A 22,724-nucleotide genomic window follows, 5' to 3' on the forward strand; every position below is an offset into this window, starting at 1 on the left:
TTGGGCATTGGCAAATGTTAGCAAAAAAATATTTGACGAATGAAAATCTGATATCATGCTGCTTGATATCTAGCTGAACGAGGTTGGGCTAGAAACCAGTAAGTCCTAGGGATTGCTAGTCGCCGTTTCTTCCTACGAGGCCATGGTTAGCTCATCGTTGAAAAAATTGAGCTGCAAAATTCTCAAAATTGAATTACACAGAATTACATAGAGTTCCAGCAATTTGCGTTAAGGCACGATGCCATGCATCCATTACTTTTTATCCAACATGTTTCTATATTTTTATTTCCTGCGGTACTTTTTCTATTATGACAGACAATAATTGATTTGTGCCCATAAAGTGGTGTTCGCTCGGCGCAATCTTTATTGAAATCGCATCTGGAGATGAATAAGTAACCATCCATATCAATATAGTTATGCAATCGGAAAAGAAGTTATTACGATTGCGGAAGTGTTGATGTACCAGATGCTGATGATGATGATGGTGCGATGGCGAGATCCTCCTTGGGCACGCCATCGACATTTAGATATGGAAAATTTAGATAGAGATAAAATGGACAATTGAGAGGCATTTACCATAATAGAGAATGATTTCTAAATCTTCGACTTTTTAAAAAAACTAGTGGTGTATGGCATCGTGCCTTTAGGCAAAATGCTGGAACTTCTCGTACTAAAAATTGCTTTTTTTAGAAAAGATTCAATTTTTTTAAACTTTGAGAAATTTTAAATTCTTGAAAAAATAGTTTTTTTGGAAAAAAAAACTCTTGAAAAAAATGTTTTTTCTATTTTACAAATTTGGAACTTTTTTTCAAAGCAATTGCACTGCTTTAGCTGCATAAAGACGTAATATCAAAGCGCGCAAGCGCCGCGCTTCCGTCTAACAGACAAATGAAAATACATATACATTCTTAAAATCTCCATAAACTGAATGAAATCTAATAATTTGATGTACATATGTCTAATGATCATTTTTAACCGCCAAATCTTCGAAACCGCTCGACCTGCCTTTTCAAAAAATTAACCAGTCCTTCATCTTGTGAATACAAGTAAAATGTTTTTTTAATTAATAAAATCCGACGCTCCATTCTCTGAGTTACCGTTTTTAGAACTTTTTGCCTTGTATCTTGCGGCTAGACCAACTTATGCCAAAAACTAACCAGAACGTCTCCTTTCAATACAAATCGAATGTTTTTAAATTATTCAAATCGTCGACGGAAATTTGTATCCGCACACACACATCCATTTTTTTTAAGGTATGCGGAAATGTTCAGAAACGTTTTGAAACGTAAAGATATATAAAAAATTTCATTTTCGTTTTTTCTGCCTATTACTATAACTTACCCTACGGGAAGTCAATAAAATGAAATCCATAGCTTTTTCACAGATTTTACTACTAATTCATATGAATATAGACCCATAACATAGCGTTACCATAATATTTCTATCTATGGGAGAATTCGACCTTAAAGTTTAATGCGAGTTGCCATAATGTTTCTAACTAATAATTATTATTTGACTATTGTTCATTCGAAGTGCCAAGTATTGCAAAATCCACTTCATAATATGACACTTGCCCGTAGGACAATTGATAATAATAATTTGTCTGCAAATCACGATTCTACAATTGTGATATCACACTTTCACTAACTTAACAGTAATATTATGATCGCCATGTGTTTATAATTATATATAAAGTACAAATATTATCAAATATAGACAAGCTATTGGGTTTCCTGTTTATTAGTAAATATCATTATTAGTAAATTTTAGTTATTAAATAACAACAACAAAATTGTCCTATTCACTGATAACTTAGCTGTTATAAGTATCATTTATGTCTTGCAAATGAAAATTAGATGAGAAAAAAAAACTAATATAAAACCTGTCATAATTTCAATCTACATTCAGATGAGTTATTTTTACACATGACAGAAGATGATAGGTTTAAATGAATTCAAAAAACGATAAAAAAAACACATTCGAGTAAATATAATTTGATATGATATACAGATGATCATGATACGAGATAATGATTAAATTCATGAATAAATTTTAGTATGATGCTACACCAGCCAACGACTTGCCAGAACACATTTTATTGAAAATACAACTTAAAAATCATACAAAGAAACTGTGGCAACGTACCGGTGACAGACTACTCAAGGAACATGTGAACAGACTGACAAAAATTATTTCCAATGATATACGTGACCACCGAAATAACACTTGGACCAAAAGACTCGAGAACATAAATACTGACCCACACAAAATTTGGCAGACAGCAAAAAGACTGACGCGGAAACCAGCATCCATACCTCCACTCAAATTAACTGACAACAATTACGCAACGACACCAGCAGACAAAGCGGAAATATTGGCAAAAAACTTTGAAAACATACATAAACAAAATGCCAATATGTCAAACGCAGACCTAAAACAAAACGTACACGAGACAATTCAAGACTTCACTGACCTCCACAGGGACAAAGAATTACGAATAGACCCTGCCACAGTTTCCGAAATAAAGACAATAGTTAAAAAATTACCGAACAGAAAAGCACCGGGACCGGACGGACTACAAAACATAATACTTAAACAACTGCCGACGAACGCCTACATTTTACTTACCAGGATAATAAATAGAATAATGACAAAAGGCTGCTTTCCCACTTCTTGGAAAACCTCCACCATATTTCCAATAGTGAAGCCAAGGAAACAGCCAGACATACCACAGAACTACAGACCGATCAGCCTCCTCAACACAATGAGTAAGGTAGCCGAAAAGGTACTACTCAAAAGACTTAACAAACACATAAGACACAACAAAATCATACCTGACACACAATACGGCTTCAAAGAACGACACTCCACAATACACCCACTGACAAAACTCATAGAAAATACTGTTCTCAATTTCAACAGACGAAACCATACCGGACTGGTGTTACTCGACTTCGAGAAGGCGTTTGACACCATCTGGATGGACGGACTTATACATAAACTTATCCAACTAAACTTTCCACCGTACATAACGAGAACTTTACACTCATACCTCTCAGACCGCAACTTCACTGTACAAGTAGACAACGGACTTTCGACGGTTAAACAAGTGACGGCGGGAGTACCGCAGGGCTCAATCCTGGGACCGTCACTGTTTAACGTCTACATTCACGACATACCCACTGACACCGACACAACGTTACTGACGTTTGCTGACGACACTGCCATATACAAATCATCACGCTCACCTACACTACTGACTACAAAGATACAGACACACATAGACAAACTAACTGAATATACTGACAAATGGCAAATTAAAATCAATCCGCAAAAGACGGAGGCTATTCTTTTCACAAAGAGCCGAAATGCCACGACTAGACTGACTGACTTGGACAAAATTAAAGTATTGGACTGTGAAGTTGAGTGGTCCAAGGATGTCAAATATCTTGGTGTGACCCTGGACCACAGACTCAGCTTCACAAAACATGTTAATACAAAAATTGGACAAGCTTACGGGATGTTAAATCTACTGAGACCTCTCTTGAACCACAACAGCCCGCTAAGCGTGAAGAACAAGCGAACACTTTACTTGACACTAATAAGACCGATACTGACATACGCCGCTCCGGCATGGAACGCGACAACTAAGACTAACTTACGAAAACTACAGACATTACAAAATAAGACACTACGACTCGTACTCAACAAAATAAGGGACCCACTGACTAGACATTACTACTCTTCAAAATACATACACAAACAGACTGACTTACCGACCATAATAGACTTTATAAAAAAGCTCACTGAGAATTTTTATCTAAAATGTGGGGATCATCCTAATGTTAACATCGCGGGCCTCGGCCAATACACAAAAGACGATATTTGGTATGGCAATCACGCCATGCCAAAATATATACTGATTGACCCATAGCGGTAAATGAAGCTTGGTTCGACGCAAATATTCTCCCATAAAGTGAATAAATCTTTTATTTTGGTTTTTCTCCTTTTTGAGTTATTATTTGTTATTATAAATAGTGCTAAGTGATTTTTTTTGGGGAATAAATTTTCTTTCCTCTTTTTTGTCACAGAATTATGTCACAACTTGTATATCTGAAATACTTATTATTGTATTGATAGAACAAATATGAAGGATGATATACCTACGGGTAAAAATCCGAAATGAGAAATATTATGTACACATATATATTCAATGAAATATATTTATTTTTATTATTTATTTATTATTTTAGTATGATGCTGGTAGGGAATAAATACAAGAAATTTAAGGCAAATTGCTGATACTTCTCGTACAGTAATTAAACATTCGAAGAATGAAAATAATCAGTCAACAAAATGTATATGAATAAATATTATAAAAACTAGAATTTTCATTATTTGTTCCTTGTAGACAAAATGTGAAAACTCATTAGATTAGACGACGTTGTTTATATATGTTTGAATGAAATATATATAAACAAGATCTAATTAAGCGGACTTATTCTTAGAATGAACATATTTTATTTCAAATGCATCAATTTTTCGTTCGCGAAATATATGCACTGAGTTAACAATTTTAAATAGTTCATGCAGTATCAACTATACAAACATTAAAAATATTAAAAAAAATGAAAAAATTGCATTGACGCGCCAACCAACTCAGCTATAACAACATGCTCACGCACAACGCTATGAGCGGATGTCTAGAATCTAATCGGAATTTCTGCACTTTTTGCTCTGTATCTTCAAAACGGCTAGACCTGCCTCTGCCAAAAACTAATCAGTATGTCTCCACATCATCAATACAAATCGAAGGTTTTTTTAAATATTCAAATCGGTTGAATCGGTGTGCCCGAAATCGTCGACAAAAATTTGTATCCGCACATACACACAAACATGCATCAATTTTTTCTATGGTATGCCAAAATATTCAGAAACTTTTAATTTTAATAAATTTGAGATATAAGCACAGTCTTTATCTATTCGAATGATTGATGGTAATTATAAGCTAGAATCATAATTAACAAGACAACAAAAACAATTTAATTACGAAGAAATTTTAGAATCAATTGCCTTCAATGCAATTCAGGAAGTTCATTAGTCTTCTCTTTAATTATCTTGGTGCAAAAAATTAGTAATTAATACTAGTAGTATCATTAACATTCTTAACGTACACAACTACATCTAACTGACAATTTGATATTCATATCTGATACTAAATTTATGAACAATGGATATCCTTATCTTACGAAATTTAAACTTCGTCCCTTGTGGTTTTTACGTCAAACAATTTCCAATATAAATTAGATTTCACCCAAAATTTTAGTAACTGTAAGCTATTTTTCATCTTACAATGCATGCAGAAATAATAAAATTAGGATCAAAAGTTTTTCATCCTGGTCAACCCTTTTTTACCCTACGTACGACTTCCTTGTAAAATGAATCAGGAAATACATATAAATATTATTATTACGGTTGCATAATATAATAACAAACAGAGTTTTAAAAAAAAGTATCGAAAAAAACGGCGCACACGCGGTCAAATAATTATTCATGAAGACCAAGAAGAAACATTATCTAATCAACATCAGATCAATGTCAGTCAACGCACGCGTGTGTTAATTTTCGAAGTCCAAAACAAAAATAAGATGATAACATGCAGAGGATGATATATTAATCATTATGCATTAGATTTAAATAAATTAATAACTAATATCTCTTTGAGATAAAAAAGAATTTTTCTTGATGACTTGGGTGACTAGTTGATTTTTCTTTACTAAACAAAAATTTAATACCCAGTTTTGTCGTATTCTAGATGACCCGACAGACGTTGTCCTGTACCCATGTCTACAATTTTTTAATATAATATACTAATATTTACCGTTTACCTAAAAATAATAATTATTGTTTTTCAAATTACTCTTCACGCCAAAATGCATATACATTTATAATATGAGCGATGTTCAATGTTCTTAACTGCTTTAAATAAAATGATGAGTCTCAATTCCGTCACTATATTGGAAATAGAGGTCTTTTAAACGGTATAATATAACCATAACCATAACATAACACTGGTACTTCATGTTGGATTGAATTAATTTAATTTTTTATTATTTAAGATTTAAAATTGCATCTTAAACTTCTCCTAATCAATATCGTGAGGGCCGAATTGTATGTGTTCATCTTTACTTTCCCATTTGTTGTGATTTTTTTACAATTTCAAAAATATTGTGTTAAGATTAGTAAAAGATGCAAAGAAATTATATATTTGAAAAAAAAAACTATAAAAAATTTAATATCCGAATCTTGTGTTGGCGCCCCCTAAGGCGTGCGCTAGTAGGACCGGCCCTGGTTAATACTTAATTTCATATTATAAGTGAATTAAACCAAACTAACTGATGTCACCTACCAGCCATGTCTATGTCTACTATGCTCGTGACAACATAATTCGTTCGTTAAACTAAATACTTCTAAATTACTATTATTTATTATTATTTCTGTCTGTTGTTATTTTTTTCTTTTTTTTTGTTTTTTATATAACTGTTATTTTGTTATATTGTTATAATACTTAATAATTAGTTAATAAACACTTACAATTTTAAAAAACAAAAAATTTTGAGAAAACATTTTTTTTTTTTTTTTTTTTTTTTTTTTCTAATTATTATTTTCATAAGACTGTTATGTTAAAAATACTTAAAATTAGTTAACTAAAAACTTATAATTCAAAACACTTTAACAAAATTGTGAAAAACAAAATTTTAATTTTTTTTTATTTTGACTGTTATTGTTAAAATACTTAATAATTAGTTAACCAAAAACTTAGATTTAAAAAACCTTAAAAAATTGTGAAACAAAATATTCCTTCATCAAAATACCTAAAAATTTGTAAAATAATAAAAAAAAAAAAATTGGAAAAATATTTAACAATAACAATAAAAATGATAATGATAAATTATAATAATATAAATACAATAATATAAGATCAAAAATTTGTTATTAAAAATATCTAAAATTATACCTAAATTGGTTAATTTTGTAAAAGTATGAGGTTGAAAGCTTATTAAAACTTACTTATTAAATTTTTAAAAACAAACTTGTAACAAACCAAACTATTGGATTGAACAAAAAAATTTTAATTAAGTAAATATAAATAGGTTTATAGTAAATAAATTAAGTAAGAAAATAGCTAATAATTAATTAAATTATATTAAACCTATAAAATATTGACTTAAGCCTTATTATAATATTAAATATTATACCGACGGCTTGTAAAATAAATAAATAAATAAATAAATAAAATTAATTTGTCATATGTATATCATTCAATAAGCCATATATATACTGTAATTTATATTATTTTAATTTCTGGCACATCTCAGCTGCTTTTCGGCAATAATAATGTAGACATTTCATTTTTCTTATTCATAATCATAAATTTACTATACATATTCTAATATTGTCTAGGTTCATAAGTAAATTGAAATTTGTGGCAGATGATAGTTTTCATTTGTTTTCAATGCAAACAATGACATGTCGTTTTTTGCATTTTTTTCCATTTATTTCTACAATATTGCACATACATCGCAGTACTTTATAATCACATACATCCTAGAAAATTTCCTTCAAACGTCAGAAAGATTTATCAAAATCCGAATAATCGTTTAGGAGGAGTATACAGTGAGTGCTTGTAATTTATATGAACTTTATATAATAGCAATAAAGCTCAAATTGATTCTACGTTTGTATGAGAAAAAGAAAAGGGTTGTTTTTAGAGTTTTCCCGGCAATTATTCGATTTTTTCTCGCCGTAAGAACGATCCGTGGACATCAACGAACATTTTAAAAACAGAATTTGCCAAATTGGTCCAGGCGTTGCTCAGTTATGCGCTTACCAAAACATTTTGCGATTCATTTTTATATATAAGATGTTATTCTTTGGCAAAATATTTGATTATTATATTATTCCCATTTTAACAAATTTTTCTGTTTCTATTTCCAGTACCCTGGTAACATTGCTGACAATATGTACGACCAGCGATTCCCTGAGCACATCAGGCGGTCCAGGTTACTCGGCTGAACTGATGAGTATGATTCAAAATGCATTTCACAACAATAGGACGCAAAGAGCAAATTTACAGTTTTCCACAAACACCACACCATGCCAATTCGACAAAGAAGAAGAACCTTGTCCGCCCAGCAAATATAGGACAGATTCTGGTAAGTAATAAATAAAAGATGATAAAAAATTACTTTGGTAATTGAAAATTAACCTTTAAATTTTTTTACAGGTGAATGCAACAATGTCAGACACAGGCATTGGGGAGCTAGTGGAGATATATTCCTCAGATTACTCAAACCAGATTATGCCAATGGTAAATTTAAATATTAATATTCACACTAAACACCTAAATCACCTAATTTATTAAAATATTACTTAAATTGGGCAACGACATAAGCTCAAAAATATTAGGTAAAATTGATCAAATATATAATGAAGTCATTTAAGTGAATAGTTTATTATTAATATAGCTTAGTTAGCTTCTTCGGATCTTAAAGTACTCGATTTTGAAGTAAAACTTCTTTAGGAGCTACTAGGGTGTAAATCTGTTAGAATGCAACGGAAATAGCGTTACGCCAGAGCTGTACGTCATTCGCTTTCGATGAAATCTTTTCTGTACGGGTTGATTGTGATTAGTCGTCGTATCACGTAGATAGAGATCTGTCGTCGTATGCGTGCCGATATCAACAAGGAAATCAGCATAAACATTTTAAGGTTACATGGTAGTAAAAATCTTGATTCAATGAACAATGCCTGAAACAGAACAATATTTTACCCTGTTTCCTTGAAAATAATAAAACAAATTAATCATTTGTGCCGTGCACTAAACGAAAGTTTATTGAAATAGTTTCTATATTATTCGTAGCTTCTATAAATTTTTGAAGTTATTAGAATAGAAAATATTTTTCAGACAAGACAGATATTACAGCTGCTCAAAGAATGAGATTATATCGCCAGCAAAAAAGTAAAAAAAAAAATACAAGCAGTCAATGAATGCATGTTAATTTAATCACATGAAGTTCTTCAAACACAATTATTACATGATGATTGAAGTTGCAAAAACGATATTTGTTTAGGCGTTGTTTAACATAATCCACTGTGTGAACGAATATTATAGAATTTATTAATCAGCAATTACTTCAAAGGTTCATTTCTAAATGCTAATTACAATGACAAACCGATCATATCGTATTTAAAGTGTGATTTTAATTACATTATTGCTTTGAAATATTATAAATATTTTTAATGTTATTATAAATATATAATTTATAATTTATTATTATATAAATGTGTATAATAAATAGCTCTAATAAATGTGTGCACCACGAGTGTTACCATATTACTAATAAACATTATTCAAAATTGTTATATGATGTATTTATTTTAACTTAAATGCCATCTCGTACAAAAGCAAAAAAGTTTTACTTCAATCGCGGGTGAACCTTACAGGCCCTTTTTTTTAAAATATTTTATTTTTGATGTCCTTGTTAATTATTACGTATAGAATAGAACGTAAGTTAATAATATGTTCGCCATAACATTAGTCTATTTTACGGTAAAATTGGCAAAAATTTATGTTAGCAACTGCAAACTTCACTGGGAAAAGAAAAATGTATAAAATTGGAAGTAGACAAATAAATATTGTATTAGGTGTTGGGAGTTTTCACACTTCTCCTTTACAAAAATATAAGAGTACATAATAAGAGTAATACAAAAGAAGTCAATGGATATATTTAGGTCATAACAAATTTCGAAATCGAAATATTCAAGACTAAGATATCTTCTCAAAGAGCATAATTTCAATGTTTAAAGCAAACAGAATCATTTTCCGACAAACCCTATATAAATGCATATCAAATTAAATAAAAACAATTTTTCTAGATTTTTTAACACGTTAATTGCCATATCAGTCATATGTGTATAACCCTATTATATGTGTCTAACCCTAAAAATTTCTGGTCATATATGTGTGACATAAAAAATAGTGGCAAATTTTCTTGTCATTTTTTTCTTTTTTGATACATTAATAAGTAATTAGCCGATGTAATGTTTTTCTTGATTTCGAAATTACAGAAAAAATTCTCATATAGGTATTTTATTTCCAGGTATCTCATCCCCAAGAGTGTCCGTGACGTCACATGCCTTGCCTGGTCCGCGACAGCTGACGTCATTGTTCAGACACGTGACACCAACACCTCACCCACATGTGACGTCATTAGTCGCAGTATGGGGTGAATTGTTACATAGAGAATTGGCTGAACCAACTCAACAATTACAAAATGTAAGTCAATGTAAATGCAAATTTACATGTAGGGTAGAGCGGGGCTAGTTAAGCATAGGGGCAAGTTGAGCAATCGAAATATCTCGAAAACTATTCACCGTCCGTTTAGGCATTATATGGCGGAAAGATAGAGGTTTGGGTGAAATAAACATCCCGCGATCGCTAGTGGCCGCTGGACAAATGAGTGAGGCTCACGGGCGTTTTGTTTATTTTGAGACCAAAAGTAAAAAAGTCATTCATCACAAGTTTTCGTCTGGTTTAGTCAAATGTTATTTATTTTTAATCAGGTAAATGTTATTGTTCCAAAAATTATAGTACTTTTAATATGCACAGAAATTCTGGGTATAATTCTCGCGGTTTATTTATAAACTCACTTTTATTTTGAATTTCCGAGTTGGGGTTAGTTGGGCATAGTTGCTAAACTTGTTCTGTCACTAAGACAATCACCATTAACGTCCAGAAATTAATTATTACTTTTAAGATTTAAGCTAAGTCTATGAGTAATAATACAAAGAAATAATGATTTTAAACAAAAATACTGAATATAATGGTAAAATAATTCCTAAGATACGATATTGTTTTGTTGATTCTACTTTTCGTTAATTATTCGAAGCAAATTACTATAAGTATTGTTTTCTCTGTCAATAAAGACAATAAATATAGAACTGGTTATTAAAAACTTATTTATTTCATCACTAATCGACATTGAATCTGTTATTTTATTATACTTTCTTAGTGCTTAACTTGCCCCACCTATGGGGTACATTGAGCATAGATTGCATTTGAACAGCTTTACTTTTGCCAAAAACTAGTAATAACAGTAAGTTTTACTTATTACCAAAAACTAGTAATAACACTTTTGTTAAGCGATAAACAACAAATCTATTAAGCCGTATAGCAATTAATTGAGACTTTTCATTGAGGAGCTACATCCGTTTAAGTAAAAATTTGCTAAACTAGCCCCGCCTTACCCCAAGTAATTGAAACAATAACAATTATGCTCAATAAAATAAACTTTCTCGCATAAGACGCGTTTTTGGCCCAGAGAAAAATCCCACGTATGAAATTCAAATACAAGTGTCCTAATAATATAATAGGAACATCAACTCATCATCTTAAATCTCAAATTTCTCAAGAAATTTTATCATAAGTGTAATTCTATTACCTTCACACGTAATGAATCAAAATAACCACAAAGTCCTTAAATATCTTTTAATCTTTTAATGACGTCTTTTTTAATTTTACAAACCATGTTTGGCGTGTTACCCGCTGTCGTAACTTACGAGTTTTTTTCTGCCCACATTTTGGCAATGACACATTTATTGAAAACAACAATCCATTGTTTATCATAATTAACAATGATGCAAAAAAAATTTACTATAATTAGGTGTTTAGTTTTTGTTCGGTCGAATCAAGTAGATAATTAATGGCACCTACGGTAGACTTTATATTTGCATTTTAATGGAGTTTGCGCGAATTTTAAACAGTTTTTTAAAATGGTTTGAAATGGTTTGGATTTTCATTAGTTTTGCATTAGTGCAGGTATAAATAATTTTGGGTTTATTAATCACGTGATCACATTTTAAAGAATTTTTCTTAACACGTCTTTTTTATCCTTGGTGATATTTGAAAATAACACCCCTGCTTCTACTCAAAATCACATGTATTTTTAGTACCTAGGAAAATTCATAAAATTTTTGAAAATTTTGAATTTTGGGATTTTTTGGATTTTTTTTTAAATTCAAGAAAACACACTTGATATCTTATTATACTTTTACCCACGTGAATATTTCGTGTTTTTTTGACTTATAGTCCCATTTAAAATAATTAGTAACAATAGTAAATATTTTAAGCTTTACTAATAAAAAATAAATTTGATTCTGTTTTTTTTCGATCAAATGGATAATGTTTTACATTTTAGTATAACTATGATTTCCAAGTTTACTATATTCTTTCCATTACATTTTAGTACAAGTAAATCATCATTTCTCCATTCAAATGTACAATAATTCTACCTAAATTACTACAATTTGCATATCATTGTCGACTATCATGGAAAGAATGATTTTCTCTTACTAATTTGCAATGACTTATCTCTTAAGTCTCTGACATGAAGAAAATATCATAATTTTCTTCATTACTTTCTCATCCACAACAAAATAATAATAAGGAATTTTGTTCAATGAGAAAATATATACACTTTATTTTTTAAATATTTAATACAAAAGAATACAAAAGTCTTTATACTGCGGTATAGTATATTAGGAATTCTGATTATTTTTTTATGGATTTGGATTGCAAATTGTAAATTGTATTGATTTTTTTTTCATTCACTTACAGATACCCATCTCAATTCTTAGGTTAATGCTTCACCTGATTTAACAAAAATATTGCAATACCCCTTAAGTTTATAAATTTATTTAATTTCAATTTAATTTTTTCAACAAATTTTATGTTTTTCTTATTATTTTTCAGACAACTTGTTGCAAAGTGCAGACTGCACATCCTGAATGCTACCATAGGGTGGATGGAGTTTGTATCGATTATATAAGATCAGCACCAGCACAAAATCAGGATTCTTGCAAATACAGTAAGTGAAATTTTAAAATTCCAAGCACATTTTATTATAATATCTAATTTATTCCTAAACTGCAAAAACCGACACGATAATGTAACAAGAGAGACAACGTCCATTTCGTTTATTAATATAATAGATTTTACTTATCAACTCTTTTGGTATTTATTGCATATAATTTCATAAAAATCCGGAGAAAAATATAATCTGATATTTTTGATATTTTAAACACTATTTTTTACTATGGGGATTAAACTAGGAACCCTGTGATTGCAAGACCAAAGCTTGAACTTCTGCACCACGAGCACGGCTAGACCAAAAAGTAGTAAAAATAACGTATATAAAGTCATGTTAGCTATGTTTATTTTTAGTTCTAACATATTTTCAAAAATTCTTCATTCTTGTTAATTTAGTTAATTTGAAAGATTGAAAATCATAAAAATTAGGGAGTGGAGCGGGGCACAAAGATCCAATTCGACTTTGAGCAATTAATGAAAAAAAACAAAATACCACAAATCAAGCAAACAACTATCTAACTATGTTCAGTAAAACTCCCACCTACATCAATTTTTTTACAGTTAATTTTTTCTCACGTTTAAAAAACTATTCGAAATCAGAAATATTTCAAAAAGAAATACTTTTTTTTTGTTCAAATAAAAGGAAATAAGTTTTTAAATTTTTCTTCGAAAATAAATATTAGTGTATAAATTTTTATGCTAAGAATATTTAATATAAGTACAGTTGTTATTAAGAATTTAATATTTACATCATAAATGTAAAGCGCAGATAAATTATCATATTGTAGTAATGTGTTTTCATAATATTTTCAAAAAATTCAAAATTTTCAAAAATTTAAAAAATACGTTTTCTTTAAAAAATTCCAAAAAATTTCAAACTTCTAAAAAAATTTCAAAATTTCGAAAAAATTTCTAAATTATCAAAAAAAAAATCAAATTAAAAAAAGAACAAATTTCTTATAAACATACACAAAGTTGTTTGTAGAATACGCTCTTCGCCTAATTTAAAAGTACTTATAAGTTTTGCAGTATGTTTTTTTAAAATAATCTACTCGAAATTATTCAAAACAATTATTGATTATTTTAATTTTTCGAATGTTTAATTACGGTACGGGAAGTTCCAGCAATTGCCTTAAGGCGCGATGCCATGCGCCCCACATATTAATCTATCTCTTGTAAAATAATTTTTTTTAACTTTTTAAATCTTTAAAATTAATACTTAAAAATGCTCATAACTAAAAAAACTAACAAGGAAGAAATTTAAAAGATTTCAACATGTTCTATTATCTTCTGATAGTATGTCGTAAGAATCAAGGTGGAGACTGGTTGTACATTTTTTGCCCCCTACTTTCAAATATTGTGGTTAAAAAATTCTTAACTTTACTTGTTTTTGAGATATCGGTGGTCGACCTACCCTTCAAATAATTTATATTACCACTAGAATAAATGTTTATTATTCAAAACAGTTTATTATCACAAGATGTTTAACAAGTATTCTTGAAAAGTTGTCACTATCACAAAGTCGGAGTATTATAGATGAAGCATCAATCATTTTAACGACACATACTTTATTATGTTTGACAACGTCATATTACATTGAGAAGAGAAATTTCACCTTTACAACAATGTACCGTTAAATATCTATTAAAACATTATGAACATTGTATCAAGAACGAATAAAAAGTGTTACAGTTATAGGTACTTTGATATATGATTTTAATTAGGAACAAATAATTATTTTACCGAAAATTTATATTTTTCGCCAGAAAATCCCATGTGGTTTGACACCGAACTGAGAAAAAATATAGAGTATATATATGTGTTTATTACCGAGTCGGATTTTCTAGTAAAAACATAAATTTCCCTTCGGGAATTTAATAGTGTTTTTTAATTTTGATATGTTCATTAACCCCTACCATCAAAGGATATGGGGTTCCAAAAATTGTATATAAGAATACCTTATATACTAATTCATGTGAACTATATAAAATTAATATAGTTAACAGCGAAATTTTTTATTGGCATAAGTAAAATCGAGCTGTACAATAATGCGCGAGCTAACAGAAATGTGTTAAGCTCTTATGAAGCAATTCTGCCTCATAGTATGCGTTGCCATTACAATGTCTTTATCAATAAAGATAGCATAGATAAATAAGTATGATTATAAATATGATAGGTAGTGATTTTATGAAAATTCTATCATTTGCTGTACGATCAGGCGTAATTTACATATAAAAAACAAGGAAATATTATGAGCAGTACTAAAAGTCGGGAGCCAACAGCATTTGCATTAAGATCACATTTTCACATTTCACAAAAATATTCAATGGAAAAAGAAACTAAATATCGTAGTGAAACTCTACTATTAATGTATACTAAGAAACACTAACGCCAGCCTGTTATCAAGCAGTACGATATCAGATATTCACTTGAGACATTTTCAAGTGAAACATTCTCCGACGAATATATGTATTTTTGTATCTCAATTTTCGAGTCACGCAGAAAAACTCGGAACGTCAAGAGACAAATAAGTAAATATAATTATATTTATCAATGTATTTTAATTTATATATTTTTTTAATTTACAGGTCATCGAGAGCAATTAAATTCTGCAAGTGGTTTTATTGATGGATCATCTGTGTATGGAACAAATGAAGAAGTTAGCAGATTGAGAAAATACGACGGCGGTCTGGTGGACTTGAAAAGATGTACAAAGTAAGTAAAAATAGTAACAAATGGACAAATGATTTTTTAATTTAGCTTTAGTAATAGCTTTGAGTAAGTTAAATTAAAGAATACAGATTATTAGGCTTATTTCATTGACCTTATCTTACACATGGACTGCTAATCCTCATACATAGGCTATTATCGGTTAAATGTTTATGTTAAATGGTACTATGAACCACTTTAAATTTAATCGAGTTATAGCATAAATTCAATTAAATAAAATGAATGATTAACATGATCGATTGTCCATTGTTTTTTCATATCGTGATATAAAATCGTGTTAGCCGATCTGATTGTGTAGCCTTAACTTTCTGCTCCAGATGATTCAATTGCTCATAACTGATCAAATGGCTTTCATTTTTTTAATGAGAAAAATCAATAAGGAAAATATTATGTAATAGATTTATTTAATAACGACTGAGAGTATGAAGTTAAATCGTGTAATAAAATAAATAAATTATTAGATTTGTTAATTGTATCATATGCAAAGATTAGGTGTATTATATTTAGTCTAATTAGATTCCTATTGGAAGACCATCATAATTCCTAATTCCTAATTCCTTATTAGAATATAATCCAGTATTTGTTCATTCTTTATGTGATATTATTATTAGATAGGATATTTGGAATTTAGTCGTGTTTCAAAATAACAAGCTCGATATCAAGCAATATGATACGTGAATATAATGTAAGTCTGTGATTGCAAGACAAAAGATCTGAGTACTACTGCAACTTATTTAAATTTAGAAAAAATAAATCTTATCTTATATAAGAGTCTATTGATTTATACTGAAGTCGAAGTGTTCGATAATTTTCACTCATGTCTCAATTAGTGAGTTTGCAAAAGCAAAATAGTATTTGACGTTTTCTAAACCAACATTGTCCAAGAATATTAATGAGAATATGTCATTTTTGGAGAAGTTTTTTTTAAATATACAATAATTGACTAAAATACAAAAAAATGTGAAAATTCCAAATACTGTCTTTTTTATTAACATGCTATTTTAAGGTCACTGTAATTAAATACTAAAATACAAAAATTAAGAATTCTGTGAACATTTTATATATGTATTGCTTAATGAAGAGAGATTAAATTACAAACAAATTAAAATTTAATTTTTATAAGCAAGACCATTTTTATGCGAAAAAAGAGACTAAAATACAAAGCTTTTAGAATTTTCTGAAAATATCATTTAATATTATTTTTTTTACATTTTTTTCTTCTTGAAAGACAAAGCTGATTTTATGTGAACAATTTTGTATAAAATACTTCTCAGAAAAAAGTCTTCAAAATACTATAGTATTTTAATTTAAATTTACATTTAAACCTACAATAATTGAATGGCTAAAATACAAAAAATTTTAAATGTTGTTAAAATTCCAAATACTGTCTTTTTTTAACAAGCTATTTGAGAGCTACCATAATTGAATAACTAAAATACAAAAAAAGAAAATTGGAAACATTTCATATATGTCTTGTTTCAATGTAAAAAAAGGAGTGACCAAATTACAAAAAAATTAGAATTTTGTGAAAATTTCATTAGCTATCATTTTTATTAACGATAGCGTATTAGAGCAGAAACAAATATTTTAGAATTTTTTAAAAATTTCATATAGTTTTACATTTTTTTTTATTGAAAGATATAATCTAATTCTACATAAGGGCAAAAAATATTAAAAAAATATAAATACTGCTATTTAATAATAACTAAATACAAATAATTTAGAATGTTGTAAATATTTCATATATTAATTGTTTTAGTGTGAAAAAAGAGTAACTAAATTACAAATAAATTAAAAGTTTGTGAGAATTTTCACTAGGAATAAATTTTGGAGTCGTTTTTATTAACGATACCATTTTTACGCAAAATAGTGACTAAAATACAAATTTCTTAGAATATTCTGAAAATTTCATATAATGTCATTTTTTTATGTAAAGGGCAAAATAATATAGCAACAATTTAGTAAAAAAATACTTTCAGAAAAGAAGACTGAAGATTTTCTTAGTCATTTGTTGATATTTAAATTTGGCTTAAGACCTACTGCTCGCTCATTATTCGTATAAATTTAGGTTTAATGCTTATATTTACTACTTCATTAAATTTTCATCACCATGAAAAAGTGTTTCATCAAAATCGTCAAACAAATCAATCCCAATCCATCTATGCCAAAATCTAATCAAGGCATTCCCAACTGACAAAAAGTATTTAAATTTCCAAACTCTGTTCAAAATTTTGGCAAAAAAGTTAACAAATTCTGATGCTAATTAATAATTTTTGTTCTAATTAATTCTTTACAGATGTGACGACAAATCTCCAATTTCCGTACTAATTAAATCTTTGCTGAAGGAACACAACAGTTTGGCCTTTGAATTATCCAGATTGAACCAACATTGGAACGATGACGATTTATTTTGGAATCAAGGAGAATTTTGATCGCTCAGATGCAACATATCACGTACAACGAATTTCTACCAACAATATTAGGAGAGGTAAAGAAATATAACATATATTTTACTTAAAATATCTTTTACTTTAGATTATAGTCTTGTCACTATCAGATTTTTCCTATTACAATTACTATAATAAGTTTTTCTAATTACCCATATCATTATCAATCAACATTAACATTATTACAATTCGTAATGAAAGAGAAAATGTATGAAATTACACATGCACGATTTATATTGCAATCATTAATGATATTATAATTTACCATCGATCATTAGTCAAGATTGATCGATCAAGTTCGTAATTCAATGTTGGCAGTAATTGCGATCTTGAACTTGAAAGAACAAAATTATAAATGAAATATTATTTTCATTAACACTTGTTTTAATAATTAGTGAATTTAAGTGATTGAATTCAAATTCATTATTACAGGAAGTGAATTATGTCTGTTTTTGTGATTGGCTTAAAAAGTTTTAAACAGTGTTTTATTCTTGTGTTTAATACTCAAGAACCTGCGAATTTTCCAAATAGATTCAAGAGTTTGGCAAAAAATCTCGAAATATTACATGCGGAAGGGCAACCATAATTTTATAAACCACTTCTCACAGGCCTATAATATTTTAAACAGTTCGATTTGACCATCAACTCTATCGCTATGCAAAGTTTCATCAAAATCCCAGAAGAAAAAAACTCGAGGTTCTCTTTGGGGAGCGTCCATTAATCACGTGATCGATTTTTTAAAGGATTTTTGGACCCCCTCCCCTTGGTGATATTCAAAATTAACCCCATTCCCAACCAAACATTACGTGTATTTTTAGTTACGAGAAAAAAATGGTAAAATTTTTGATTTTTTTAAAAATGTTTGGATTAAAAAAAAAAACAAGTAAAAAATAAATACACGTGATATCTTACCATACCTCTAAGGGGGCTTCCATTTATCATGTGACCGATTTTTTAGAAATTTTTGGACCCCCTTTCCCCTTGGTGATACGTTGTGATGTTTAAAAATACAACACCTCTCCCCACCAACATCACGTGTATTTTTAGTTTGGAAAAAAAATTGTAAAATTTGTACATTTTTTAAAAAATGTTTGGATTTTTTAAAAAATCTTGTGAAAAATAAATATAAGTGATATCTCTCTAGACCCCTCCCTTCCCCACGTGATATTTCGTGATTTTTTGTCAGACCCCCCTCCCCCTAAAAATCTCACGTCATTAATGAACATCCCCTAAGGGGGAGAAAAAAAATGTAAAAATTTTACATTTGCACATTATATCTTACTATTCTCCGCCCTCCCCCAGAAGAGTTTTCGTGATTTTTTGTCAGAACACACCCTCTCCCCTTAATAGTATCACGTGATCAATGGACGCCCTTTGTGAGATACAACATGTTTGACCTGATTCTTAAAAAATAATTAATATTTTATTTTTTTAAATTATAGCTGGCGGTGAGCAAACCAGAACTTCGTCTGCAACAATCAGGATACTACAATGGTTATTCCAGTAATAACAGGGCTGGAACATTTAACGAAGTTGCTCTGGCAGCTTTGCCTATTTTTTCGACCATGATATCAGTTGCCTTGGTAAGTAGTAAAAATAAATAATAAAAAAAATTAAGAAACACTAATTAATTTAGTACATTAATAAACGCAATCATACAAAATTATTTAACATTTTATTTATGGGATATGCAAGATATTGCAGTGGGTCAATTGGTAAGGTCACACTTTTTTGGTTAAAATGTTTTTATAAGTGTAATAACTATTGAAGATGATTTATTCTAGGTATTTAAATTTGAGAAAGAATCACAAATTATATTTATTAAATTAAATATGATTTATTGGCTTCGTAAAATATAATCATTAATCTATTTTCTTTTTCAGAAAAATGAAGATTCCACCATAAAATCTCTCCTGGCAACTTCTGCCCAAGAAGCAACTCTTTTTGCAACTGACGACAGCAGTTCAGTAATGAATTATTTGTTGATACACAAAGCCAGGGATCATGGAATTCCATCGTACACCAATGCATTGAACTTATGTGGAAATAGAGTTCCACAAAATGCTACTTGGAATCAATTGGAATCGGCTGGACTTAAGAAGGATGTCATTGAGAATCTTAAGTTGGCATATGGGTAGGAAAAATTGACATAATTAGTCGTTTTAGAAGACAAAAAGAAATCGAAATCAATTTGGGGCATCACAAAAGTTATATTATAGTTTTTTTTATCAACATAAATTCAGAATGGGTAGACATCATAATTACTTCAATTGGCTAACTATTTAATTTTATCGATAACTCAATTTGGTGTAAATTTTTGTCAGACTAAATATTGCCATTCCTCAGCAACATACATTGACAATATATTACCAATTTATTGACCTTACAATTTTCAATTTTCAGAAACGTCGACGACATCGATTTGATTGTAGGAGCAATTTTGGAAACTCCAGTAGAAGGAGCTATTTTTGGTCCAACTCTATCATGTTTGTTAGATTTGCAGTTCCAGAAATCCAGAAACAGCGACAGGTAATAAATTAATAGAAACAATTGGAATATTTTCTTGGTTCTTAAAAAATTTACCATATTTTTGCTCTTCGAGTAAAGTATTTTTAAGTATGAACATATATGAATTCTGGTGAAAAATGGACCACCTTTTTTCTTTTCAAGTAAAGTATTTTTAAGTATGAACATTAGGGTGGTCCTTAAAATGGACATTTTCGAATTTCCTTGCTCCGAAAGGCTTAAATGGTTCCAAATTGATAAAAAACAATTCTCTTTAAGTTTAAGTTCTTAATATTGTCTTTTAGATAGTGCGCAATTCGATCAAACTTCGTATGGAAATAGCATGAAAAAAAATTTGAAAACTAAAAAAAAATTTTTTTAGGTATAACTTAGCGACAAATGAATAAAAAATGAAAATTCGTGTCATTTTTTATTGAAAATTGAAAAAAAAAATTAAATCTGCAAAAAAATTTCATGCTATTTTCATACAAAACTTTGATTGAATTGGGCTCTGTCTAAAAGACAATATTAAGAGCTAAAACTTTCAGAGAATTGATTTTTATCAATCTGAAAGCATTTAAGCCCATGGGAGCAATAAAATTCAAAAATGTTCATATTAAGGACCACCCTAAGTAACATATATCAATTCTGGTGAATAATAAGTAAGAATTAGTAAGTCTAGTAAATTCTAGCAGAATGTAACGTCAAATCATAATTTAAATCCGACATACAAAATTATTAATAATAAATATTAAAGATAAATATTATTTTAAGCAATCATGATACAGAGATATATCAAAAGCTGTTTTACGCGAGCAAAAAAAAATAAAGTTGAAATACAAACTTAGATTTCATTCCATGGAGAGAAGTGATGAGTTCTATTACAATTGATTAGTGAAAATTCTGTTATTCATATATAAAATGCAGTTCTTCAGTCGTTTTAGAATTAATTCTATAACTGCATAAATTGATATCAAAAGTGGTTTTCGCATAACATGAAATGCTAGTATGTTATATAAGCAATTCAGTCTGTCTGTACTGCTTTACTTTTACTTTATATTGAATGTTAAGTAACATACAGGAAAATTGCCATTCTAAATGATGCTATCGATAAATCACAAAACAGATGGATTTTATCAAATTCACTATTACTTAGACTTGATGTATGGTAAATTTATAATGGCCTACGAGGTATTAGTTTAGTTGCATAAGTCGAAAAAGCCTCCAACTTCTTCATGTATACCATATGTTATTAAATTGAATATAATTGTTTTACCTTGTATTTTTATATAAAATTTATTTTTCCTTAGATTCTGGTACGAAAATGATTTACCTCCATCTTCACTGACAAATGAGCAATTGCAAGCTATAAGAACTGTAACTTTAGCAGGACTTTTGTGTTCACAAGGAGAAAGAAAACAAAGGATTCAACCCAAAGCTTTCATCACAGAAGATCCCTACTTGTAAGTAAAAATACAAAAAATCTTAAGTTTTGAGTTATAAAGCATTTCCTAAAAAAGTACCTAAATTGATTGTAATAATACTATTTTGGTTTGGTCTAAATCTAAGTTGTCCAGTATTTTGGAAATTAAAATCAAATGATGTATAATCAATTTCCATTTATATTATATTATTATTTTTAAGGAATGCCGGTCTCCTATGCAACCAACTACCTCATTTACAATTGTCTGCCTGGATGGACGCCGACCACATGTCTTTAAGTGATATTCCTGAAGATTTGTTAATGGATGCCTTAGAAAAAGCCAAACAAGACATGATCAACAGAAGAAAACAAGAGTATGAAAACTGGGAACGAAGTAAGAAATTTTGCATTAATTAGGATATGTCACCAGTTCATCAGCTGAAGGAGTTTACATAATTTTCTATTACTTGTTTTAGTGGGTGGTCTGGATCCAAAATCACCAGCTGGTACAGCTGCAGCTTTCAGCAAAGCAAATAGACAAGCTTTGGCTTTGGCTAATTCTTCACACTTTTTGGAATTTACTTCTAACGAAATTTTGAACTCCCTGAACAGGTAATATTATTTATGTCTATCGAAATTCCTCTGTATGAGATTACTGAAAGCAAAATTTCATCTTCATTGTTTAGCA

At 29.3% G+C, this 22,724-nt stretch overlaps 1 protein-coding gene across 1 annotated transcript in view; it reads left to right on the forward strand.

Moving 5' to 3' along the window:
- Positions 1–22,724, forward strand: part of LOC113386623 — a 60,872-nt gene that overhangs the window by 32,445 nt on the left and 5,703 nt on the right. The window contains 13 exon segments of the mRNA XM_026624391.1: positions 7,999–8,216; positions 8,288–8,371; positions 10,164–10,339; positions 12,815–12,929; positions 15,520–15,646; positions 17,958–18,070; positions 18,073–18,149; positions 19,551–19,691; positions 19,992–20,242; positions 20,506–20,637; positions 21,924–22,076; positions 22,258–22,430; positions 22,513–22,648. Of these exon segments, the coding sequence (XP_026480176.1) occupies positions 7,999–8,216; positions 8,288–8,371; positions 10,164–10,339; positions 12,815–12,929; positions 15,520–15,646; positions 17,958–18,070; positions 18,073–18,149; positions 19,551–19,691; positions 19,992–20,242; positions 20,506–20,637; positions 21,924–22,076; positions 22,258–22,430; positions 22,513–22,648 (1,896 nt within the window).

The sequence above is a fragment of the Ctenocephalides felis genome, unplaced genomic scaffold (assembly GCF_003426905.1).
Source record: "Ctenocephalides felis isolate EL2017-DRISC unplaced genomic scaffold, ASM342690v1 CF-g0.4_SCAFFOLD_03571, whole genome shotgun sequence".
In the NCBI taxonomy this organism is placed as follows: domain Eukaryota; kingdom Metazoa; phylum Arthropoda; class Insecta; order Siphonaptera; family Pulicidae; genus Ctenocephalides; species Ctenocephalides felis.